Consider the following 27,786-nt stretch of genomic DNA (forward strand, 5'->3'; position numbering starts at 1 on the left):
ATACAAAAGTATACATTGAATGTTTATATTCCAAAAAATATAAGGAACAGAATATTAAATATTAAATTTTTTATATTTTTCTTTTAATAATTTCGAATTAGATCAACAAGGAAATTGAGTGAAAATTGAATTACTATTCCATTCATCTTTTAATTTAATACAGCATGAGGTTATACTAACTAAATTTGAGGTGAATAAATTTTTTATTGAAAACCTAAATTTAGGTTTTGTTTCATTAATGGATAAGAAGATTATTATTATGTTATTCATTATTAGATTTAAAAAATATTGTTAATGATTGCATAAGTAAATGATAATTCTCACTTGGAAAAATCAATCTTCCATAATCTCATGATATATCCCATAATTTAATCAAAATGATTTTAATTATATATGTTATTCAAACAAGAAATGAAATAAAAAATAAGACTTTATGAATGCTGTATTTACTTTATTGCATTACTGTTATTACTTCGAGCAATGAAATTACGTATAAGTAAAAATCCTTTGATTTATTTCGATATATCAAATCTATTTTTAATAAGAATAGAAAAATGATAAAATCTTCAAAATTCACTCATACAATCCAATCCACAGAAGTCCACATCAAAAAAGTTGTCTTCAAACGTATCAACAAACGATTCATCTTCAAATTTTGTTTTTTCATCTTTTTGATTTGTGTTTTCTGGTGTACTTTCTTGTGCTTTATATGAAATATTCATGGGATTTGGTGGCGATATCATTTGTATCTGTTTGGGATATGTTTGATAATAATTAACACTATAAAAAGGAAATTGATATGGAATATTCATAATATTATTAATTGTATAATAATTATTATATCTGCTTAAACAATTAAACCTGTTTCTGATGCTAATTGCTGTTCTTCCAGGGAAAAATTGTTCCATCATCTTCCATTTTGGACCAATTTGTTGATATTTGATCTTTAATAAGTTATCTTCTTCAAAAGTCCACTTCTCTTTTTTAACAGTATCTTTTAAATGATTTAGCCATCTTTCACGACATTGACGAATCGATCTGTTTGGCATTTCTGATGCAATAGACTCCCAATCATTTTCTCCATACTTTTGAATAAGATCTTTAAGTTTTTCATCCTCTCCTTGGCTGAAATGATATTTCTTGATATGGTATTTATTTGTAGATGTCATTTTGATAAAAATGAGATGAATTACTAAGAAAATATTTTGATAGAAATTCATAACATATTGAAATCCTCACAATAGAATAGCTGGACGACTTTTTGTATGCTATTCAACTTGGATTCACAGGCGTTTCTGGTGAAAACGAATAATTTTGGATCAGTTTTATCATCCTTATAAGATCATTAAATAATGAATTTCACTATAACTCAAAAATTTTTATTAAATATTATCAAATGGTAATTTTACCATTTTTTTTGTGTTCTTTTATAACGGGGAAAAACCTTTTTTATTCAATTTTGAGATAATACAAAAAGTCAACCAGCTATTCTTTTGTGAGGATTTCACTATGTTCTGAATTACTCTCAAAATATTGAAAGGGGAAGTTATGGATCACCTCATCAGATGAAAATGAATTGCAAAAATGAAAGACAAAGAGAACTTTTTACTTAAGAACATGAAATACTTAAACCATATGTAGAAAAATTTGGAAAATGTTGATGTAGAGTAATTGCCTCAAAAATGGAAAATAGATATGTTAGTTAATGTCGTGAAAGGTATCAAAATTTTACGAAAACAACTGGGAGCAAAAGAAGATGATATACTGAAGATAATAACTTATTGAAATATGTATATCAGAAGTATGAAAACAATTAGAATAATTTTTCGAACTTCTTCAAATATTCGCAATCGATTCAATTGTTTGGGTAGATGCGATGATCTATATGTTATATAAGCGATACTTGGCAATATTTATAATAATTTAAATCGAGCTCAATATAATTTAGTGTTTGCTGATAGTTTCGATAAAAACAATAATATAGAAATGTATTAATATGAATTATGCTTGAATTTTAAGAAGAAATAATATTTATTCAAAAATTATTTTAGATTAGATGTGTTATATATGTTATATACAAATATTCTCAAAATCATTATTATTAATTATATATTAAATTTTCCTGTTTCTACTTTTATCCGTTATATATTTATAGGTGATGTGTAATCACATATAAAGTTCTGCAGAATGCATTACATATTTCCATTCTTCAACACTCATTATTCACATGTTTTTTCTAGATATCTTCCAAAAGATGTTTACATATAAACTGTAATTCCCTGTTTTAGTATATCAACTTCTTGGAGGCTAAGCTTCATTTTCCCCTGTTTATACATTACCAGAGATTGATCCAGTCAATGAGAAATCAGTTGTGTACACAATCATTCAACATTGTTCAAGAAGCTTTAATATAAATAGACTTTTTCAACATCATCACGTCTTTTGACTTCAGCATATAATATTGAATCCAATGATTCACTTGGTTCAGTAATTTCCAAATTTGATAAAAAATTCACTTGCATCAAAAAGTTTGTAATCATATTAAATCATAACAAAATTCAATCTAACTTAAAATTATCTCTTAAGAATTAAATAGATGAATCATTTGACATCATAAAGTCAATAAAAATAACTTCAGTTTATGTTGATACAGTCTGCGGTGTTATAAAAAATTCACCAAAACAAATGAAATTGCTGAATTCTTCAGAGCATTATATCATTTGTTTATTTAGTCTTTTTTTTATATTTATCTGTGATATTATATATTTCTTCTTTTCTAAATCACTTCAACTTGATGAAAATTAATTTACTTTTAGTAAATCATATAAAGAAAAAATTTAAATTATATAAAGAAATAAATTTATTTTATTAAAGTTAACAATCATATAAAAATTCCAAACCAAAGTCCATATTTAAAAAGCCATCATCAAATTGCTCCGAAAACTCTGGTTGTTCTTCTATGCCATTATAATTTGTATAATTTTGTTTAAGAGCAGAGGAAACATCATCTCTTTGATTTTCCATAAAATTAAATGTATTCTGCGGGGAGGAAATCGGCGAGAGATTTACGGGAATTGGACTTTGGTTAATTTCTTTGTGTGCTTGATTATGTGTATAATTATTATTATTTTGGTTATATATTTCACTAAATCTTTTGAGGCAACTAAACCTGTTGCGGATGTTAATTGATGTTCGCCCAGGGAAAAATGGTTCCATTAATTTCCATTTTGGTCCAAGCTCAGAATATTTATATTTTAAGAGTTCATCTTCTTCATAAGTCCATTTTCTCTTTTGAACTGAAACACTTAAATGGTTTTGCCATCTTTCACGACATTGACGAACTGATCTATTCGGCATTTGAGATGATATCATTCCCCATTCAGATTCACCGTATTTTTGGACTAGCATTCGAAGTTTTTCGTCTTCTTCGAGTGTAAAGTGTACTCTTTTGATCTGTAACTTTGTTGAGTTGGCCATTTATTATGCAAAATGAGGTGAATTTTCAAACCGACACTATTTTTGTATGTGTTTCTGAACGCATTGAATTCCTCACAAATGATTAGCAGGGAAACTTTTTGTGCGCTATTCAAAAGTCGGATTCAATAGATGGGTAAAATTTACCCCAAAAAACAAAGATCTCGAAAAATCTAAAATTTCAACCTATATCAAGGAAAACATATCATTAATACCATCACTGACTATATTATATGAGCTGTCTCTATTTTCTTACATTGTCGCATCTAAAATGGATCATTTCTAGAAACAAAATCTCTGTAAAAAATAAAGTAAACAAAGTCCAGAATTTACGGTTATAAAAATTCATTTAAACTAACGTGTTAATGCATAGAATTATTGTTAATACATTCAAATTTCAAGGGATTGAATACTTATCGTAATTTCGTCACAACATTTGGATAATTCTGAGGGGAATGTTGGTCCAAGTACTCAAAAAGCTGCTCTGGCGTAAATAGGAAATCCAAGTAGATTTTACAAGAACTTTCTTCCAAAGTGTGTATGTTGGTTTCTTGTATGAAAAATAGTATAAATTTGGTGTGAGATCTTCAGACTTTAAAAATAATAATCAAGAAATTGAAACAGATTCATCAACATAAAAATCCGAACCAATGACAAAGTTACAATGTAATAAAACAGATAATAAGAGCAAACATGCAATGTCATCAAAGTTGGCGCATTCACCTGTATCTAAGCCAACTGTCACACCAATTTGGTTGAAGAAATCCAATGAATAAAGATAGAAACAGTTGTTTTAGATTTTTTGAAGAAATTTCCAAATATTTTCATTGACAATTGATCAATTGAATTGGAAACTATTTTGTTTCTAAAACAGATAATCTTCAGTTTAAATGAAGTAAATTTTACACCATCAGCGAATTCTATATTTAACATATTCGATGAAAATTATCCAATTTCTTTTAATTTAATTATAAACCAAATGATATACACACAGTTTGTACTGAAAAATAACAACCTAATATATATTTGAACTTTTTGAAAGAAATCAAAGCATTAGAAGAGAAAAATGGGAGCAAAATAAATATAATTGATGAATTTATAAATTACCTTTTGCCCAAACAAATACAAGAAGCAAATTATCTTCTTTATTATATGAACAAAAAAAAAACTTTTTGAACCAAATCTTGAAGAAAACAAATCGAATCCATAGTTTGCACATTACATATCAAAAAAAAGAAATTAAAGCATTAAAATTTAATAAATTTATGAAACAAATACTTAAAAATTATGATGAACTATCAAAGAATGATTTTGAGCTTCATAAACAATTAATTGAAGAAGGAGTTAATCCATAAAAAATTTCAAAAATAATTCGAAATGATGAAAACGAAAAACTACAAGAAATATCATCACAATCAAATTTTGATTTTAATCAACACATTAAACTATCTCCTTATGAAAGATGTTCTTTTGTTTGTTGGTATATAAAAGTTTCGTTAATTGATTATGCAGCATTTTTTGGATCAGTTAAATGTTTTAAATATTTACTTATGAATAATGCAAATGTAAATAACACAGGTAAATATGCAGTTGCAGGTGGAAATTTAGAAATTATTCATTTATGTGAGCAGAATCAATCATCATTTGAAGATGCATATGAAGCAGCAATAAAATTCCATCGAAATGATATCTTTAAATATCTTTATGAAAATAAATTCGAAAAAATCAAAAAATTAGAAAAACTAAGTGGAGTATGTATTTGTTATCATAATTATGAAAATTTTAATTTTCTACTTGAAGAAGGAATGAAAATAAACAACAAAATTATTAATAACGCAGCAAGATATGGCAACTTATATCTTGTTAAATATTTTCTTAAAGAAAATCAAATCCCTATAAATATTTTGGCTTTTTCTGCAAATTCAAATAATATTGAGCTTATTAAATATGTTTTAGAACATGAAGGAATTGATGTTAATGCTGAAGATATTTATTTATTTTATTTGATATTTATTTTAATAATTTAATATTTAGAAATAATATTTGGAAATTATTTAAATTATTTGAAACAGCACTTATAAGAGCATCTTGGAATGGTTATACAGAAATCGTTAAATTACTTCTTGAACAAAAAGGAATTGATGTAAATGCTAAAAATATTTATTTGTTTTATTTGATATTTATTTTCATAATTTTCGATTTCAAAATAATATTTGTAAATTATTTATATTATTTGATACAGCACTTGAAATGGCATCTCTAAATGAACATACAGAAATAGTTAATTTGCTTCTTGAGTAGAAAGGAAATTGAACATCTGGATAAACAATTTTTAAACATTGTTTGTAAATTTTTAAATCAACTTATAAGACAAAACTTTCATATCAGCTCAACTTATTGCATATGGTAAAACAGAAATTGTAAAATATGTAATGTCACTTCAAATACCGACACAACATATATTTTTTCAACAATTTTAGAAATTCCTGTTCATTAAGATTGAACATTATTCGTGAATATTTATTTTCCAAATAAATTGATTGAATCCTAACTAAATACAAATTTATCAATTCAATTGATTTTTTCTGATTTAAAGAAAAATGAGTTACTTTAATGTTCTTAACAGCAGATTTTATTATAACATTTCTGATTCATACTCATATTCAGATTGATTTTCAACTTCTTTTTTCTTCCTTTCTTTTGCAGCTCTTTTCCTTTCCCTAATTTTTCCCGCCGTCAAATCCTCCACAAACATTTTTCTAAGTATTTTCTTTTTCCTTTTTTCCTCCTTTAACGGTTTTTTCATTTCCACTTTTTCTGTTTCCTTTCTCAATTTTCTATCGATATCGATCACTTTCTTCACAATTTCCTTTTGAATAGCGTTTTCTGTCTCTTTTGCATAAAGTACTGAACTGAGTTCAGATGCAAGCCAAGGAAGAAACACTTGTTCCACTTCTTGCTCAACCTCATCCACAAAGTAACCGCGTTGCTCTAAAAGGTTAAACGCGTTTTGCATAACATCAGTTGCAAATTCTGATGAAAAGCCGCGTAATGAAAATTTTTTGTTCATTTCTTTGATTTCGCGTTGAACATTTTGACGTTGATCAATACGACGCTTTTGTTCATCGAGTTTTCGCTGTGATTTAGCTTCCAAACGTTGTAGCTCAGCTAAGATTGTGTTTCGTTCTACTTCAAACCTATCTCTGTGACTTGATATATTTTCGATTTCTGATTCTTCATGGACTTCTGCTAAAGCGCGAAGTAATGTGTTTTGTACAATAACTTTAACAATGGGACGGACCTCAGCATCAAAATTAAAGACATATTTTTCTTCAACTTGTGTTCCTACATCAACTCCTGGTTCGGATTCAATAAATTGTGGAGTTGGTGGCCGTTCAATATATGTTTCTTGAGCAGTAGCAAGATCATCTTCAATTGGACGATCGCTAATTTCAACTAATTCAGGAAGAATTTCTGATGAAAGAGATTCATTATCATCTGTGATTTCGTGTGTTTCCTTTGGCCGAGGAATAGGTTTTGGTTTATAACGAATTGGCTTTACAGCAGAAGTAGGTGGTTTATGATGAGAATAAACTGAACCTCTGGCAACTCTTGGATCTACTGATATGTGAACAGCTGTTCTTTCTTCTTCATTTTCTTCTTTATATTTATTCTGTGAAAATACTGGACGAGCACTTGCACGAAAAGCGTAAGTGTTCGTCATTGGATATAACGGATTTTATTTCAATACTTTACTCGGAAGACGTTTTTTTTTCACATCAAACTTTGATGTTTTAATTAAAAAATGCATAAGTTTACAAAAGAAAGTTTATTAGCTCTGAGTAATGAGACCTTTAAGCCGAATAGAGAAAATATTCAAGCTAAAAGAATGGTTATTATGGAAAGAGCTCAAATACGTGAAGATAATCAAACAACATTAACTTGGAATATTGAACAATCTTATGATATTATTGATCAAATATTTGATATATTACAACAAATTAAACATAGTAAAATTAAATATTCATTAATTAAAAATTTATTTCCATTACTTGATTCGATCACAGATTTTTTCGAAATTAGGTCAAATGGATTCATTAAAACTATTACATCCATTAATTATAATGAAGATGATCCACAAACCCTTTTAGAGTTTTCTAAAATATATTATCTTTTATCAAAAGAAAAAGAAAATATTCATCAATTCGATCCAAATTATATTATGATGTTACACAAAATGTTAGAAATCACTGATTATCAAACGAATGAATATGGAATCAAATTTCTTCTTCAATTAATTCATTATAAAATTGTTCCATTTCAAGAATTATCAACAAATGAGTTACAAAACATTGAACAATATTCGGATCAATTTTCTGATTGGAACACATTTATAATAATTTTAAAAGAATTTCCATCAAATATTCCAATGATATCAAGAAATAGTTTAATCGAAATCATTAAGAACGAAAACGATTTTACTTTTATACTTGACTCGATACATATTAACAATCATTTAGCATTTGACGAAGAATTATTACATTTAATAATAAGTTCAATTTCATTTGATCTTAACAGAGAACAAAAGAATTTACTTTTTGCTACAATTTGTAATGTCATAAAAATTAATTCCAATTTCATAAATGAGATTACTCAAAACTATGAATTTATGAATTGTATCAAAATGGAATTAAATGGAAATTCTTCAAATTACGTATCAATGATTTGGGCATTTATATTCATTAATGACAACAATAACTCATTAGTCGACAAGAAAATCATTATCGAAAATCTTCAAAATTGGCTTCCGAAAGTTAAAAACAACAGAGAACTAAAGAATTGCATAAGCAAATTAATTCACAAGCTAAACAACAAATTATAATACACAAATTTTATTTAACATCTGCCCTAAAAACACAATTTTACGTGGAAATCAACAAAATCACCGTGGAACAATAGGTTTAGTTCGTGAGGCTCATAACCTCAAGGTTGGAAGTTCGAGTCTTCCCGGTGGTCTTTTTTTGATTTTACCGAAATTTACTGTTTTTTTGGTTTTACCGAAATTTACTGTTTTTTTGCATACATACCATTGATATCAAAAAAGATATTTCGCATTCACAAAAAACATTAGAAACGAAATTGACAAAGAAAAAGGTCACTTTTGCATAAAGTATAGTTCCCACTCATCGTTGTATGCAATTAATTTCATTTCGCTGACGTTTGCACATAATTTGTTGTTTTTCATTTCCAATAAGAAATTTATTTGTAATTTCTTCATTATGTCAACGCAGTCGCCATTTGATTCTACTTTGTTTAGAATCGTCATTGCAGTTCTTACGTTTGCATTTCTTTTCCATGCACTTGTAAAGTTACTTAATATGATCTGTCTGCCAGCAAACAACGAAATTGGCGAAAGCACTTTTTGTTTAGCTAAGAAAACAGACTTTTGATGTGAAACCTTTTGAATTACGTCTGCAATTTCAATGTCACTTTTCCTGACTAATGTAATTGAATTGTTAAAAGTATTTAACATAACTAATGAACCACCGAATACATAAGTTATGTATATAAACAATGCAAAACATCGTAAGGCGCCAACAAGTGTTTTGTCATTAGATTTATAAGTGATGAATCTTCCAATGATTATAGTAAATATTAACAAAAGTTGTGGTAAGAAAACAGAAGAAATCGCAACGATGTTGTTGAAGTGGTCATTTCCATTTCTGATGAAGCACAAAAACAAAAAAGACGCAATGTTTGGTACGAAAAGCTTCAGCAGTGACTTGAACTTGTTTAACATTAATAGTATCACCAAAACAACAAATGGAATTCCAAAGAATATAACACATACAATGAATTGCGAACAATAGACACCGTTCATTTGCAGCTCTTTCCATAACGGATTTACACTTAAGTTGTTATCACTGATAAAGAATTTAAGTAAAATCATTGGAATGAACTTGATGTACAATTTCAATGACTTACTGTAACACGATGAAATCAAATATAAACATAAAGAACACATAAAATTCGGAGTAATAATACTTAAGAAAACAGTTAAATGTAGGTCACTTTTGCTTACATCCTTATTCTGAAGAAATGATAACGTGATAATACAAAACGGTATTGCAAATGAAGAAGTCTTAGAAAACGTTAAAAGATGTGCTGTCGTTTGATACCATTTGAATGAATCGAAGACATTCGTTACGTCACAATTACAAAGTTCTGAAAAAAATTGAATTCCGCCGTTAAATACAAAACAAATAACAAATAGAAAACGGTTTTGTGGCTTAGTGAATTGTGAAGAATAAAAAAACAAAAAAGAAGAAGTTGAAAGTAAATTCATAATGCATACAAAAAGTGACGATACGTTATAGGGACACCCCAAAACGGAGCACCCCGAAATGAAAAGTAATGGAAATGCTTCATCGGGATAAAATGAGCCAATACAATTTGGATCTTGAAAATGTAAGAAGTTATCCCTTAAAGAGTTGGCTCCGTGAAGGATTGATGAAACAAAAGATTGTTCGGATTCATAAATTGATATAAAAAATCCGGGAATTCGATATGGAAGATTCTGATACACATTGATTAGATATGGCAAGCAAAGAAGTAATGGAGTTATAAGAGAGAGATAAAACAAATAGGACTTTTCGAATTGAAGAACTTGCGTTATTTTGACTTTGTAAGAAATTTTAAATAGGATAATAACCGAAGTAATAACTTCGAATGCCGAAACGAGTAGCAAATGTGTGACTGTAATTCTGTGAAAGTATGTTGTGATAAAGAGAATAACACCTGAAATCTGTGGCCCGCATATCCACGCGAGAAAAAAGCGGTTGAAAAACTGTATCTGATCCGGCTTTAGGGCGGTGACCGCTGCGAATCCTATCGCAATCGATGAGAGAACAAAGAGAACGCACAAAAGCATTTCGGCGCACTGACCATATAAATACTGAAACAAAACGATGTAACGCACTTAAAAGGTGGTAATAAACGTTATTTACATAAACGGTTTTTGGGGCGGTCCAAAAGTTATCGTTCACGAACTCTTTTACAGTTTCGTTCGCAATTTATCATTTTTGAATTCAGCGCTGCTCATTCTTTTGCATTACCAAATTTAAGCTGTCTAATTAGACTTGATGACATTATTTCCCGAATGTTCGAAGTGTAAGTAATCAAAGATTGTTAACATTTTACTTATACATTTATACACTTCATTTATCTGTACTTTTCCTTCAGCTTCTTAGTCTGTTTCTTCTGGTATTCCTTGAAATCGATTACAGCCGATTTTCGCGCTTGTTCAACATCATATTTATATGCCTCCATTTCGCCTGGATCAATGTCCTTCTTTTGTAACTTCTTCTTTAAGAACTTCTCCAGCATCGCAAAATGTGGTAAATCGTTTATCGTGATCATTGTTATTGCAAATCCACATCTCGCAGCTCTACCAGCTCTACCCACTCTGTGCACGTACTCCTCGTCTTTGTCTGGTAGTTCATAATTTATTACTGTGTCAACTTGTGGAATATCCAAACCACGAGATGCAACATTTGTTGCCACTAGTACAGAATATTTCCCTTGTTTAAATTGTTGTAATGCCGCTTGCCTTTGTTTTTGTTGTAATTTCCCATGATATAACGCTGTACTAATATGTAATATGTTTAACATTTTCCATAATATATGCGCTGTTTTACAAGAGCCCGTGAAAACAATACACGGCTTCTTTTGAAGGTCTTTAATCAGTAGATATAACACAACCTCCTTCTGATTGTTCGGACAGACCGCAACGTACTCCTCTAAAGTCGAAGCCGTTTCATTGCGGAGGTTTAATTCAAAATTGACTGGATTAGTTAACGTGCTCTTCACTAAGTTTTCAATCTCTTCGGGCATCGTAGCGGAGAAGAGAAGAGACTGGTGATTGGGCCCAATGCGTTTAAGGATCTTTGCAACTTCATCTAGAAATGATGGACTAAGCATCTGATCTGCTTCATCAAATACAAGGATTTTGATCGTCTTGAAATTGATGTTTGGCTTTTCACGCATGATTTGATTAAGTCGACCTGTGGTGGCTACAATAATATGCGGCTGACGCTCAAGAATTTGTATTTGGGTTTTTTCTTCAACACCTCCAGTGATGGAACATACTTTAGCATTGAGTGGTTTCCCAAGACTACGAAAAACATCAGCAACTTGTAAAACAAGTTCTCGTGTAGGTTCAAGAATTAATGCAAACATGGGTGACTGATTTTCAAGAAGTTGATGATAGATAGGAAGTGCAAAAGCACCTGTTTTACCGGAACCTGTTTGGGCCATACCACAAACATCTTTTCCGCTTAATATTGAAGGTATTGTTTTCGCTTGAATTGCTGTTGGAATAGTCCACCCTTCAGCTTTGGCAGCGTCGATCATTTCTTGGCATAAACCAAGGTCATAAAATGTGATTGAATCGTCTGCTTCCATTTTCGATTTAGCATGTCACTTTTTTCTAAGGTCGAACGTTTTAAACGGTCGATACGGGGCACCCCGAACCTCAGTAAACAAAAATTCTTTCATGTTGTTTTACTTCAGTTGCTTTAACATTTCTTTTTGTGCACAATAAAATTGCTCTGTTTCTGTTTCTAAAAAAAATGATTCATCCAATGTATCAAATTTGAAAAAAATTATTCATTGACAAATTTACTATTTTGAAAATTGTATTATACCTTGATATCCCTAACTATTAGGAAATCAGTGTTTCCTGGGGATGCAATTGTGTTTTGTTTTTACGTTTATCATGACTATTGAAATTCTGTACAATTCAGAATATTTTGAATATTGATATTGTCGTTTTTGTCGTTTCCTATCAAAAATATGTTGTAAACTTTTCAAATGATTTTATATCTGGTATCAAAAAGTTTGCGAGAATCCGTTTTACGATGATTGAAAAATGCTTACGGTTTATGTTTGAAAAGTTTACAGATGTTCTGCACTGGCAAAAATCCCTTCACATTAAATTTGTATGATACTTTTTTTATATACGACTTTATCTTATGTTAAAAAATATCAAACGTCAGGAATCTCTGGTATATTCGATTTAACCTGGATGTTTCTTAACAATAGTCATCTCAAAGCGTCACAATTTGACTCAATGTTACTGAACTCAAATGTTTCAACAATACTTTCTTCATATAGTAATGATGAAAAACTTCTTATGTACAATAATGAATGGGAAACTTCAGACATATTAAAAGGAGCCATTATTGGTCCTGGTATATCGATTACTGGTTTTAATTATCAAATTGATCCATCAAATGGAATATTTTATCAAGATTTTATTCAAGGACAAATACAAATAATTACATCCTATTATAACCTTATGCTTTATTCTCCAATTCAATTAATTACAGATACAAGTAAACAAAATGGAACCATTACATCCAAAGAATTGGATTTTATTTATGTAAAATCAGATAACATTGAAACTAATTATGAAACAATAACATTAACACTTTCCCACAAAATGTCACTTTTATCATTAACAATTTACCTAGCGAATTTTACTGAGAATTTACTTTCTGAATGTTCTTTATATCTTAGTGGCATAAAGCATAATGGCACATATTATGATGATGGTAGTGCAGTCATTAATTCTGATTCAGTTCCAATTGACAATTGGGAAATTACAAATATTTGTAGTGTAAATATTAATTCCAAATCAATTGAATGTGAAATTAATTTATTTCCACAAACACTTGAAAAAGGAATTGAATTCACATTAATTCGAAATGAAGAACAATTAAATGAAACACTACAAATAGATACATTAGAATCAGGTTATACATATTCCTGTGACCTTCATTTTGAGCCAAGTACGCAAACATTTACAGCTTCTGTAAGAGATAATGAGCAATATACGCAATCTGTTGTTATAACATATTCTATAGCTATTGAAGAAACGTATACTTTAAGTAATATAATATATTCAAATACATATTTGTTATCATATTTTGATTCATCTTATATTAATACATATACGAATTATATTTTTTATCAATATACAGTTATCAGATATACGACATATTATTCGTTTTATTCCAATTTTTTTTATCTTGTAACAGTGGATTTTCCTTTGCAAAATGATAATACTAAAACTATTATTACGATTGTAGTTCCATGCGTAATTGTCGTTTTAGTAATAATTACGTTGGTCATTATATTTGTTATTCGTCATCAAAGAAATATAAAAAGTTATTCCGATTATTCAAAGACTGAAAGTTTCGATAAAAAGGATAATGTAGAAGTACAACATTCATATTTATCTATGAATACTGTGGATATTGAAGATGACCCATTTGCAAATGACTTTAAAGAAACAAATAATGCCTTTTAAAACGAAACAAAATCATTCAAGTTATTTGATTTTGTTCGGACGGATTTTTGCTGATATTTCACAAATCCTGAGACATCTGTATCGTGTGTAAAAGATTTCCAAGAATATCAGTACTTATAAATAAATGTTTAAATAAAAAATATTTTTTACTTTTAGTTAAATAAATTGTTTTTTCATATGAATTTTCACCTAAAAATTCATTGTTTTATCGAAAAATATAAAAATATAAATAGTTAAAAAACTTTTTAATTCATGATAAAATAAAACAATAGAAATAATAAATGTATCAAAAGCTTTGTTCGTTGTATATGATGAAATATTACTTTGATAAATTAAATATGATTATCTAAATTTATTGAAAAGCAAATTTACAAAAATTTGTACTATTCTTGTTTTATACATGTTACACTATAGACGTGTCAAGAGAATTACAAATCAGAATTTTGGAAAAATAAAAATTGAATAAACCCAATAATTCATTAGTTTGATTGGGTTGAATCTTACAATAGTTGTTGCAACAGTAGATTTACTTAAGATAATTTACTTTGTTTTATTTTTTGTATTTTTTGCTTCATATCCGTCAGAACAATATATCATAGTGTTTTAGTTAATTCGCCAAAAATTTCAAAATATTATGTTCAAGTGTTCACAGTGGCTTAAAGAGAATAGCGAATTGAAACATTTATTGGTTTTCACAAATTAAATCTATTTTATGTTTACTAACACTAAAAAGGCATTGCGTATAGTTGAAACATTGTTGACGATACCGATGCAACGTACAAATCAAATGACCGAACAATACCAATATCAAGTATTGGCGATGGATGTGCAAAGCTAACGAAGCTATTTTCGAGGTTTTGTGCCAAATTTGTTCCCAAATTCTTCGAATTATAGATTTCAAACGTGTGATCTTCCTCATTAGGAATTGCCAAAAATTGCGAATTTTGGTCATCGTATACAGTTGGCCTTGCTCTAGAGATGCTTTTCTTTATAGGAAATATTCTTTTATACGTTAATTTTTTGTTATCTGTCAATTTTCCAAATCGGCAATGAAACATATTTTCGGCGTTTCTCCCAATCTGGACGAAATGGTTCGACTTACAACATGAAGTAGCCTGTGACCCTTCGTAAATTTCGGGTAAATAATTCATCATACGAATATCAAATAATTTCGTACAGATTGGAGAAGAAACGAGAAGAAGATCAGACAAGGCGCATACAGAGAATACAGGGGGGCCTTTGGCGAGAACTGACTCGGAAATAATCTGACCTCGACCATCGACCAGAAAAAATTGGCCTTGTGTCCCTCCAACTGCTAGAGAATTAGAGTTTATCCATGCACATGACCATAGTGGAGCAGGGAGACTTGCTTGGAAGATTTTTTGTTCGCTTCTGATTGCAGTCATAATCAAATTTTTATCAGCTGAAACACTAGAAATCGTCTGTGGATCGTATGGCGAAACCTCAATGGCTTGGACTTGAGAATTATGAAGTGGGATATATGAAAATTTTGATAAATTAGACAATTCGAAATAAATTATCCCATGACTTTCTTTGTTACGAGCTGTTAGGAATAAATGTTTGGAAGTAACAGATAAGCGAAACCCGTTGTCGATTTTCTTTTCAAGAATTAATGATGGATGCATGACATTTTTGTATTTCTTTTCGACTTTGACTTTAGTTGAATTTTTATGTTCTGTCATTTGAAACATATACCTGCCTCTTGATCTGTGAATGTCTGTTTCTAATTGTCCGACTCGTTCTTTAAGTTTTTTGATTGTTTTTAAAGAATCACTGTGTTTTTGTTCTGCTAAATCAGATTGTTCATTATCAAGTGGAACGGACAAATCCCAATGTATTTTACGTATGTCTTCTATTGTTGCTCTGTTACGACATATTGGACAAAAATTTCCAATTTTGATGAAAGAATCTCGAAGACATGATTCACCGTGGATGTGACCACAAGGCAATGATACCATACAATGGGACCCATCTGTTGATAAGCTATCTAAACAAATAGGACAATCCGGCAGCGAGGCTTGTGATTCCATATTCCAGCATTTAACGGTCAACAAAGGATGGGGTTTAGCATCCAAATAAACGGTTTCTATAATTATGTATCGTCTGTGAAGAAAACAACAGTGTTGGTGATTAGGATTGACTACGTTTGCTTGATTATAAGTTCGCAACAAAACATTTTCATTCAACAGTTTGACATGATATACATAAAACTCCTTTTCATTGATCATGAAATGCATTTATTTTGCTTCTTTTGTTTTTCTTCCTTTTCCTCCCGTGTACATTATCGGCAAAAGTGCGTGTACACACAAAATCCGATCGATTTAGAATGTGATTTTAATTCAATATGAATTGATCGATTCGTTCAAATATTCAATAATTTACAATAAATCTTTTGATCGGGATCCCGAATGATCACATTAATTGTAAACGGTATTCATTCAATAATGTGGGTAGAATAGATTATCATATCACCATATTATTGTTATGAAAATATTATTTGAAGATTGTTGAGTTGGAACTTTTCATGAAAAAAAAAAAATTATTAGCCGTTCAAAAAGCTTTATCGCTGTGTATCGTATGCCATTTTTTTTTTTTTTTGTACTGACAATTGTATTTTCTCACAAATATTTCGGACAGAGTTTTGAAACATTGTTTTATTGATGGAACTTTCGAAATCATTAGAATCAATTGTCTTTAATCTTAACGAAAAAAATTTCGAAACATCAGTTCAAGCAACAATTAATTTGTTTGTAGATAGTCTGCCATATACATTTAACTATCTTGTTTCTAGACTTATTTATTCAGCTTTTGTTTCTCATTCAAATAATGAAAAAATATATATTAAATATTTATTAACTTTAAAAGAAAAAGAAGATGAAAAAATTAAAAACAAAAGTGGAACTGAAGCCAATCTTGTTCAAATCTTTTATGAATATTTACTGAGAATAGAAAAGCAAGAATCACATTTCCTTCTTGAAAAGATGATCGAAGAAGAAATACTTGAACCATCTTCAGTAAAGAACATGAACACATTTTATTTTTCTCAATATAAAACAAAAGAAGAAATAAATGAATTAAAGAACAAATATCCAAAACCGCAATTCTTTGAAGAATTTATTTCAGCACTTGATGAATTATCAAAATATGATTGGAAACTTCATATGCAATATGTAAACGAAGGAGTTAATCCATTAGAAATTGCGAAAGTACTTCGAAATGATGATTTAGAAAAGCTTCAAGAAATATCATCACATAATGAATTTGACTTTAATCAAATAATTAAACCATCACTTTATGAAAGATGTTCATTTGTTAATACTAAAAATGTTTCAATAATTGATTATTGCGCATTTTTTGGTTCGATTAAATGTTTTAAATATTTGTTATTAAATAATTCGAATATTAAAAATACATCTAAATATGCAATTGCAGGTGGAAACTTAGAAATTATTCATTTATGTGAACAAAATAATTCATCATTTGAAAACGCATATGAAACAGCAATAGAATTTCATCGAAATGAAATTTTTCATTATCTTTATGAAAATAAAATTGGAAAATTTTCATCTTCAAACTCTTCTTTTACAAAATCGAATTCCAATATCGAAAATCAAGATAATTGTAATTTAAGTGAAGAAAATTTAATATATCTTGGGAAAAAATGTATAGAATTTAATAATTATGAAATCTTCATGTTTTTAGCAAAAGAAGGAATGAAAATGAATAATGAAATTATAGAAGAAATAGCATCAAAAGGAAATACATTCATAATAGAAAGTGATATAGAAAGTCAACAAATTCCAAAAACAATTTTACCATATTCAGTTAAATCAGGAAATATAGAAATAGTAAAATTACTTTTAGATAAAGAAGGAATCGATGTTAATGCAAAAACTATTCATTTGAATATTTTAATATATGTTTTAATAATTTTATATATGTTTTAATAATTTTTAATATGTTTTAATTGTTTGAAACAGCACTTCATATAGCAGTTAGAAATAATAATATAGAAATAGTAAAATTACTTTTAGATAAAGAAGGAATTGATGTTAATGCAAAAAATATTCATTTGAATAATTTGGAATATGTTTTAATAATTTTATATATGTTTTAATAATTTTATATATGTTTTAATAATTTGTAATATGTTTTAATAATTTGGAATATGTTTTAATAATTTGGAATATGTTTTAATAATTTAAAACAGCACTTCATATAGCAGTTGAAAATAATAATATAGAAATAGTAAAATTACTTTTAGATAAAGGAATTGATGTTAATGCAAAAACTATTCATTTGAATAATTTGTAATATGTTTTAATAATTTGTAATATGTTTTAATAATTTGGAATATGTTTTAATAATTTTATATATGTTTTAATAATTTGGAATATGTTTTAATAATTTTATATATGTTTTAATAATTTAAAACAGCACTTCATATAGCAGTTGAAAATAATAATATCGAAATAGTAAAATTACTTTTAGATAAAGGAATTGATGTTAATGCAAAATATATTCATTTGAATAATTTAAAATATGTTTTAATAATTTAAAATATGTTTTAATAATTTTTTATATGTTTTAATAATTTGGAATATGTTTTAATAATTTGAAACAGCACTTCATATAGCAGTTAGAAATAATAATATAGAAATAGTAAAATTACTTTTAGATAAAGGAATTGATATTAATGCAAAAACTATTCATTTGAATAATTTTATATATGTTTTAATAATTTGGAATATGTTTTAATAATTTTATATATGTTTTAATAATTTAAAATATGTTTTAATGATTTAGGGTGTGTTTTAATAATTTGAAACAGCACTTCATATAGCAGTTAGAAATAATAATATAGAAATAGTAAAATTACTTTTAGATAAAGAAGGAATTGATGTTAATGCAAAAAATATTCATTTGAATAATTTTGGATATGTTTTAATAATTTAAAATATGTTTTAATAATTTGAAATATGTTTTAATAATTTTATATATGTTTTAATAATTTGGAATATGTTTTAATAATTTGAAACAGCACTTCATATATCAGTTGAAAATGATAATATAGAAATAGTAAAATTACTTTTAGATAAAGGAATTGATGTGAATGCAAAATATATTCATTTGAATAATTTAAAATATGTTTTAATAATTTGAAATATGTTTTAATAATTTAAAATATGTTTTAATGATTTAGGGTGTGTTTTAATAATTTGAAACAGCACTTCATATAGCAGTTGAAAATAATAATATAGAAATAGTAAAATTACTTTTAGATAAAGAGGGAATTGATGTTAATGCAAAAACTATTTATTTGAATAATTTAAAATATGTTTTAATAATTTGTAATATGTTTTAATAATTTGGAATATGTTTTAATAATTCGAAACAGCTATTGAATTAGCTAATCGGTTGGGTTTCAGAGAAATAAAACAATTATTTAGTGAAAAAGGTGCCATTTAATTTAGACTATGGTAAGTGTTCTGCTAATTTATTAATAAATCGAGAGAAAACATAATGTTTAATCTGAAGTTCTGATTCAGAACTGGTGACTAGTACGTTTATCTTCCTAAGATTTCAACAAAAACAACTCTTAATTGAAAGATGATGTTACACCAAAATAGGTATATAAGCTAATACTATAGACTGCCGTTACAAAAACATGTAGACCAACAACAAAGTTTTAGATAAATCATAAATTTTTATATATTTTGTTAGCAAATTGAAATTTTATCATATATTCAGTCCCAATAATATGAATTAATTAAAATATTTAAAAAAAAAATCGAGAAAAAAGATTTCTTCATGTTAACGTTCTCCTTAGTGAAGTGAGTGAAAATAGGAATATTGCGAAAACTACAAAATTAAATCATAAAAAATTTATTAAATGTATATTACTAAATATGTTCTCTATGAATAGTTCTCTATAAAAAATAATTATGTTGATATCACTAGAGATGTTTAATATTTTTATAATTATAAAATTATTGAAAGATTCAAAAATATTTGATATTTTTCCAAAAAATTTCGAACTCTTTTCAATTCATCTGTAAATGGTACCACAGAAATTGTTAAATTTCTTCTTGAACAAAAAGGAATTAAGATATTTATTTGTTTTATTTTGAAAATTATTTAAATTATTGAAAACAATATTTATGATAGCATCCTCAAAGACGGATATAACACAAAAACACTGCTGATTTATTACAACCAGTTTAAGGTTTGGTGTCAATAATCGTGTTGAACGTTAATATTTATACTTTTATAAACGGTCTTCTAAATGAAGAGCAACCATCCACCAAAAAGTGGATCTGAAAAAGACTCATTATATTGTCCTTTCTTCCAAAAAATTGGATCATGCATGCACGGGGAAACTTGTTCCCGAATGCATATTCGTCCACAAGCTTCAAAAACCCTTCTTTTATGTAATCTTTATCCAAATCCTATACGTTTTATATCATTACTCCCTAAAGGGGTTCTTGAAATCAGCAATTCAACGCTCGACAGAAATTTTGACGAATTTTACATTGATATTTATGAAGAGCTTCGCACGTTTGGTCCTATTGAAGATCTTCTTGTTGCATCTAATCTTTGTGATCATCTTGTTGGAAATGTTCTTGTCCGTTATGAAAATCTTGAAGATGCTGTATCAGCATTTTCAAATCTTCGTTGTCGTTACTATGCAGGCCGTCCAATTGATGCACAATACTCACCTGTTGATGTTTTTTCTGGTGCCATTTGTCGTCAATTTCATCTTGGAAAATGTCAGCATGGTGAGAATTGCAATTTCATACATCCAAAATATCCGTCTAGCGAAGTCCTTGAGCATTGTATTCTTACCAAAGATTCCAACAGTATTGAAAGCTCACGACAACGTAACTCTTATAGTAGTGATGATGATGAAAATTATCATCAACGACAAAGAGAAAAAAGCGACAGAAGTAGAACACCACATAGAGAATATGACAGAAGCTCGTCAAGAGAATACGAAAGATCTTCTTCAAGAAGAGATTATGAGAGAAAACATGAAAGATCTTTTAATGATCATGATAAAAGATCATCAAGAGACCGTGAAAGATCGAAGTCTAGAGACTACGAGAGATCTTCTGGAAGAGATTATGAGAGAGATTACGAAAAATCTTCTTCTAGAAATAGAAGAAGATCTCCAAGTCCAAGAGATTATGATAGGCCAAGTAGGCAAAGGGGTTATGAGCGAGAATCACGAGAATATGAGCGACAAAGAAGGTATTAAGTTTGTTTTTAAATTGTTTTTATTGCAAATCAATTTTTACTCAAAGTTTGGTTTGACAGCTTTATTGAAAAGTGACGTCATATTGAAAAAGTTTGTTCGTTTTTTGTCACATAAAATAAATTGGGATATCGACCACCAATTCTTGATATTTTTCAATTTCCGATTACGAGTGTAATAATTGTTTTAAATTGCATTATTTGTTATTTACTTAACAAACGTAATGTTCCTGTTGAAAATGTTGCATCAAATCCGGATAAAATTCTCAACCAAAAAGAGTTTTGGAGAATTATTACATCAACTTTCTCACATTATGACTTATTCCATATCGTTCTTAATTCTGCATCTGCATGGAATTGTAGATGGTTAGAATATGAAGGTCGTATTGATTATATTATTTATATCATAATATTACTTGTTTGCTCTCCACTTCTTGAGTCCATAGTTCTGCTTAAATTTTTCCCCAATCAAGCAACAAATTGGGCAGTGGGATATTCAGGTGTTTTATGTGGCTTACAGGCTGTTATGACATTACATTATTCAAATGCAACGATATTTGGACTTAAAATTCCATGGTCAATTATGCCATTTATTAATATCATTTTAATACAGATTTTGGTACCAAATGCTTCTTTCTTTGGCCATCTATCTGGTACACTAGTTGGCTTTGCTATTCGTTGGCATATGTTTGATTGGGTCACACACCAACTTTTTTGGAATGCATTTCCTTGGATTTCATTGATAATGTTTGCATCGTACGTAAAGTCGCACAGTGATCGAATTACTTGGTTTTCATATACTACACAAGCACCTGCGCCAGAAACAACAATTGTAAATGGTGTTTTAACACGTGTTTAATTAATAAAATATGTACAAAAATAAAATTTTATTTTAAATCATTTCATAGTTATTTACTAATCTAATCTTTTTTGATTTATTTTATTGTGATGTTAGTTAATACTTGATACTGCTGTTAGATAATAATAGAAATTAAAGAAGTAAAATTAATTTTGATCACTTACATCTCATTCTATATTTTGCTGTGAAAGTGAATCAGAACAAAATGAATTGGAAACTATGAATACAGGAATCAATAAAGCAAATATTTCAGAAGATCCTTTTGTAACTGATATCGAGTAAAATATTTTAATTGAACATATGTGATTCAAAATTATTATTTATTATTTAATAATTATTAAAAAGAAAAAAATTTTGCTACGACAATTGCTACTAAAAATGTCAACATGCATAAATCATTCTTTGTAATATAAAACATTCAATCAGAGTTTTGTTTTGTATAAAGGTGTTACTATTAAAATAATCATTTCTTTTAAGTTAAAATGGAATATGAAAGAAAATCATTTTAAAACGATACAATCATTTGTGCCATTTTTGAACGTTTTTCATTCAATTAGACGGTTTACTCAAGAACAAAAAAATAAAACCAAACAAACAATTTTATATAAAAAATGTTCCACTCAAAAAGATGTTGAAAGCGGTGGCGGACTTCTTGTTGTTATTATTTCCGGCTTTCTTGGTTTGAAGAAAAATGGGTCAAAAGATATTGTCTCCACGTTAATCGGCTGATTACAAATCGGACACCTCCATTCAGAGTCATTCGGTCCTTGCATTATGAGAAACTCGGGAATGTCAAAGCATTGCGAATGTTTGCAATGAAGACCTCTACCAGGACATGTAATTGGAACAAAACTAAATGGACAAACGTAAGAGATTGGATTTGGGTCATCAACCGGAGGAGAAAAAGCTCTGTTAGTAATAATGTTTTGGATAATTTCATTTATATCATAAATCGTACCATTGATTACAATAGATGGATAAACTTGATGGCTTAACTTTGCAGTAAATTCTGCTAGAGTAAAGACATATGGCTGAGGAGGAGGTTGAACTGGTTGTTCTACAAATTTTGGAGATGACATCGTTGTCTGTAATAATCCTTGATCTGAAAGAGGTAAGCTCGATCCTGCTAATAAAGGTGAGTTTGAAAAACATCGATTTTGTACTGGAATAAATGAACATGCAATCATATTATTAAGTTGTGGAGTTGAAACATGACTAAGAACATCACCAGAAGGGTTACATATTCTAGAAGCTCTGGAGATGTAATTTCTTCTCTGTGCTCCTAAAAAAGTGTTTCTCTCCATTAGAGTGAGCTTTTTGGCTTTCCGATAGATGCAAAAGTGACAATTTGGTCAATTGAAAAAGCTTTAGGAAGTTTAAACGTCTCCCTAATGAGTTTGAAGGAATCCAAAACCTGATTAAAGAACATTTTTTCTTCTTTCGTCAATTTATATTGGCTAAATTCATTTGGTTCTTTCATTTGCTTGATTTTAGAAAGTGTGTCGATTTTTGATTTTTTATCAATTCTTAGATTTCTGCAATATGATTTTAGATCATCGAGTTGATTTTGAAGTCTTAATGTGTTAACTTCCTCTTGGCTAATATTTGATTGAATTGATTGGATAACTTTCGTTTGTTCTAATGTTTTTTCCTTTAAGTTTTTAATGTTATTTAATAACTGTTCATTTTGCTTTTTTTGTTGGTGAAAATAATTAAATTGATTTATTTCTTCTGCTTCAGTTTCTTGTATTGATTGTGAAGATTCCTCTAATGATTTAATTTTATTCATTAAATATTGAATTTCGTTTATAATTTGTTTCTGCTCTTGTAAAAATGTGTTAAGTTTATGTTTAAGTTCACCAACTTCAACACGTATTGGATGAGGTAAATCAATTGTGCTTGATTTAGATTCTATAAGCGGATTTGTAAGAAAATCTATTTTTTGGTGTATGTTATCAAGTTCAGCTTCAATTGAAGTCTTATTATTTTTGATTTGTTTAATTTCATTTTCAAATTTATCAATCTCGAAAATAAGATTTTGTTTAAGTTCTTTGTGTTCAATGGCTTGAGAATTAGTGCTATTTTGAAGTTTATTAAGTTTGGAATCAATTTTTAGGAGAATCTTTTTGTAATTCAATTCACTACTATTTTCAAATTGAGTTCTTTGAGTTGCTAACATTGACGACTGTCTTTGAATATCTTCTAATTTTGACTTTAAAAAATATTTTTGTTTCTTTAATTTTTGAAGTTTTTGTTTTAGATGATTTGATTGATTTTCATATTTGGATTTAATTGTATTATAACTTTTTTCATTGCTACTCCGTGCTGCTATTTGCTTTTCAAGTAATTGTTTTTGTCTTATTAATTCTTTTTTGTTAGATTCTAATGAGTTATAAATTGAAGAATATATGGAGAATATTTCATCTAAAGTTGTAATACCAGGAAAGCATTTTCTAATTGAATTAAATAAGTTTGTTAAATCATTTTGATTTTGTTTTGAAATATAATAATATTTTTGGCTTGAAATAATTGTTTTACGTATTGTTAAATTCGCAGCTACTTCACTCTTGAAAAGGTCAAAAAGAATACATAATGTTTTAAAGCATGAATTATTTGAATACTTATTATTATTTTGCTTGATAAATTCTTCAATTTTGATACTTTGCTTGTAAATCATTTGTTGCTCATCTATATAATATTGGTGCAATTTAGTACCTGTCTTTTCAAATTCTGTTGAGGAATTGCTTGATCCAAGCAAATCCATTTCTTCTTAACGTACAACGGTTTCGATTTTCTCTGTAATCTTCACTTTAACAGACCAAAAGATCTTTACACTAAAGCTACTTGGCCTCAGGAACCTGGGCGTCTAAAAAACTTTTCAACAAAAATAATAATTTATTTATTCTTGAGTATGTTTTGATTTTATATATAAAATACTTAATCACTCATCAATATATGATGTTTCCCACTAACATTTTCCAGGAGGGTGGAAGCAGGTTCTGCCGAAAGTGATCCAATAGCCATTCTTTCTTTGAAGTCATTTGAACATTACACCACCATCAAGCGTTGAGATAAAAGCTGAAGCTGAATTTTACAAGACAAAGTCAACTAAAAATCACTTTTTACAACAATTGTTGCCTTTAGTTGTTTATTTGCAAATTAACATATTAAGAATAATTTGGTTACTGAAAAGATTAAAAAATAAAGTAATTTAGCTTCGCGTTGAAGAGGTAATTTTAGCTTCTTATGTTCTTAAGTCTTGCAAAATCTAATTCTACTGGAAATATTATTTTTAAATATATTTAAATATATTTAATAATTTTTTATTATTTTTAAATATACTTATAATTTAATAATTTTTTTAAAAAATTAAAATAAACCCAAAATAAAACAAATGAATATCTTCAGCATATATGTCACACAATTGTTTTTAAAGCTAATGGTGAAAATTATCAAATATGTTGATTGAAAGATATTTTCTTTATTATATGTTTTTATGCTCGAAAGCACTTCCGTTCATAATGAATTTTTTCTCCATTTTGTTCATCTTATTAAAAAATGACATTTATATAAATAATGATTTGTGTTTCGTTGATTAAATTGAGAAGTTCAGCTCAATGTTTCTTTGTGGAGATAGCCTTGAGTAACTTTATGGGTTTGTTGATATTTCCACAAAATGCTCTTTTCAAAATGTTTCACGGTGGAGCAATGTACGTGAACATTCGGATAACAGAGTTGTAATTATGCTTATTGGATCAAAATGTGATCTTGATGAGATTCGAGAAGTTTCAACAGAAGAAGGAATTGAATTCAGCAAAAATGAGAACCTTATTTTTTACGAAACGTCGTCTCGCGAAAATATTAATGTTCATGAAACATTCGCAACAATTTTTGATCAAAAAAATTTTTCCCAATTCTTAGCAATGATAACCAGCCAAAACAAGATGTTGAAAAAGAACCAAAATCAAACGAAAGGGAACATCAGTACATTTTTCTTGATTTATTGAACAACGAAAATATATACTCCAAATATATTATTTTTAAGGAATCTGATTTCTACTTCATATATGCCTACAAATGATGAATGGTTTCTCATTTCCATTACATATATATTAAATTATTTTTAAGTTTTATTAGCAATTTTAAATAAATGTGAGTATCCTTCATTTATGAAATGATCACAAAGTTGAAGTGTTCATTATATAATTAAATCAATGATTTAATCTATTAAATAATTCTTTAATGGGTTTAAATTTTTTTTTTACATTTATTAAACATTAGAGTAATGTGCAAGAAGATGACTTTTTTCCAGATTCAATTTCCTTTTTAGTTTTTTTGGGCAATTCCGCTAGTAACTCTTGCCTTGCTTGGTCTGGGTTTGAAATGCTTGGTTCAGCATCTGTATCTGTGAACTTTTGCCCAAATGGATCTCCATGTATGAAAGCATTATCTTCTGGCTGTTCTGGTGGAGCAATAATTTCATTGCTAAGATCAGCGCTGATCAACTTACTTACTTGAAGTGGCCTCTTTTCTCTCCTTTCAGAGTTTTGTTCGGATTCAACATCAGATGATGTAATTGAAACATCAGAAATGTCAGAATTACCTGAGATTTGCATGCTAGATGAGTCACTACTTTGGTCATCGTGTTTAGAATTTCGGTTCTTTTTTGAAGTATTAAATGAATTGTCATCAGAAGATGAAGTATTAATTTTATGTTTTGTATGATTTTTTAGGTCTTTATTAGATTCGCGAGAATATTTTCCACTTTGTGGTGAACCTGAATTCAATCTGCTTAAATCATTTTTTTCTTTTTTTATTTCCATTAAAATTATTAACGGACATTGACACTTTTCGAATACGAGTTGTAAAAAATTTAGGCAAATCATTCTTTTAAATGAATTTTATTGTCAATGCACCGTACAGTAACGCAAGGTTTTTATAATGCAACAAATTCCATAAGAAAAAAAAATTATTTTTAAGTATTAGATCAAAAAATTATATTTCAAATAAGTCATACAAAACTAGAAAACAAATAGAGTAAAATGAGGGTGTGAAAAATTCTAGTTTATAAAAGTTTCAAATGCCCTGTTACAAGATTAACTTCATCAACTGGTGCAGGACCGACAGCTATTGCAGCAACCTGACCCTTGTATTGAAGTATTTCATGTATTACATTGTTTTCTTCTGCCTTTTTAATGAGATCTTCCATCATTTGTGGATTTTGAACTTTTGTACAAACCTTTGCCTGACCTAAGTGATACCAAGTTCCAATGTAAGGTGAATTTTTGGTGATTGAATTAATAACAGATTTAATTACCACATCACTTAAACATGAAGCCATTTCAGGAAGTTTTAATCTCATATCAGTTCTTATTCCAACAACAATTTTCAGGTCTTTATGTAAATGCAAATTTGGTTCAGGAATAACGATTTTTGAAATTAAATTATTTTCGGGTTTAGTTTGTTCTTGGTCATTCCCATCAATTTGTTTTTCATCCTTCACCTCATTTCGTTTCTTGAAAAGGACACCATATAGTATACCTGTTAGTATACCTCCTGCGAGCGAAATAACAATTCCTTTGTCCATTATCGAGCCCGAACGTGCGACCGTTTGTATAAAAAACGGTTTGTTTTACCCTCAGAAAAAATTAAATTTATTTTAACGGTTTAATAACTTCGATCAAAGCAAAGTTTCATAATGAGTAATGTAAAAGGAGGTCGATATGACGACATTGAAATAATATACCGACATTGCGATGTCGTGATCTCCAAAATAGAAAACCTTAATATCTTGTTAGGACCAGAT

The 27,786-nt window shown here is 28.4% G+C and overlaps 7 protein-coding genes across 7 annotated transcripts; 1 reads left to right on the top strand and 6 right to left on the bottom strand.

Annotated features, from left to right (window-relative positions):
• Positions 1-6,109: 6,109 nt before the first annotated feature.
• On the bottom strand, positions 6,110-7,198 carry GO595_004438 (radial spoke head protein 3-like; the record flags this gene model as incomplete). Its single annotated transcript, XM_067917570.1, has 1 exon — positions 6,110-7,198. One exon carries the CDS (start codon positions 7,196-7,198, stop codon positions 6,110-6,112), a length of 1,089 nt encoding a protein of 362 aa, XP_067775562.1.
• A 3,497-nt stretch (positions 7,199-10,695) lies between these two features.
• On the bottom strand, positions 10,696-11,937 carry GO595_004439 (DEAD/DEAH box helicase family protein; the record flags this gene model as incomplete). The annotated part of the gene is made up of 1 exon (XM_067917571.1): positions 10,696-11,937. One exon carries the CDS (start codon positions 11,935-11,937, stop codon positions 10,696-10,698), a length of 1,242 nt encoding a protein of 413 aa, XP_067775563.1.
• A 2,634-nt stretch (positions 11,938-14,571) lies between these two features.
• On the bottom strand, positions 14,572-15,897 carry GO595_004440 (E3 ubiquitin-protein ligase RFWD3; the record flags this gene model as incomplete). Its single annotated transcript, XM_067917572.1, has 1 exon — positions 14,572-15,897. One exon carries the CDS (start codon positions 15,895-15,897, stop codon positions 14,572-14,574), a length of 1,326 nt encoding a protein of 441 aa, XP_067775564.1.
• A 4,361-nt stretch (positions 15,898-20,258) lies between these two features.
• On the top strand, positions 20,259-21,125 carry GO595_004441 (Splicing factor U2af small subunit B; the record flags this gene model as incomplete). Its single annotated transcript, XM_067917573.1, has 1 exon — positions 20,259-21,125. One exon carries the CDS (start codon positions 20,259-20,261, stop codon positions 21,123-21,125), a length of 867 nt encoding a protein of 288 aa, XP_067775565.1.
• Positions 21,126-22,600: 1,475 nt separating this feature from the next.
• GO595_004442 (MIZ zinc finger family protein) lies at positions 22,601-23,284 on the bottom strand (the record flags this gene model as incomplete). Its single annotated transcript, XM_067917574.1, has 1 exon — positions 22,601-23,284. One exon carries the CDS (start codon positions 23,282-23,284, stop codon positions 22,601-22,603), a length of 684 nt encoding a protein of 227 aa, XP_067775566.1.
• A 2,973-nt stretch (positions 23,285-26,257) lies between these two features.
• On the bottom strand, positions 26,258-26,596 carry GO595_004443 (uncharacterized protein; the record flags this gene model as incomplete). The annotated part of the gene is made up of 1 exon (XM_067917575.1): positions 26,258-26,596. The coding sequence occupies one exon, from the start codon at positions 26,594-26,596 to the stop codon at positions 26,258-26,260; it is 339 nt and encodes a 112-aa protein (XP_067775567.1).
• A 449-nt stretch (positions 26,597-27,045) lies between these two features.
• On the bottom strand, positions 27,046-27,567 carry GO595_004444 (peptidyl-tRNA hydrolase; the record flags this gene model as incomplete). The annotated part of the gene is made up of 1 exon (XM_067917576.1): positions 27,046-27,567. The coding sequence occupies one exon, from the start codon at positions 27,565-27,567 to the stop codon at positions 27,046-27,048; it is 522 nt and encodes a 173-aa protein (XP_067775568.1).
• Between the last annotated feature and the right edge of the window lie 219 nt (positions 27,568-27,786).

This window comes from Histomonas meleagridis (assembly GCF_020186115.1).
Source record: "Histomonas meleagridis strain 2922-C6/04-10x chromosome Unknown contig_26, whole genome shotgun sequence".
NCBI lineage: Eukaryota > Parabasalia > Tritrichomonadida > Dientamoebidae > Histomonas > Histomonas meleagridis.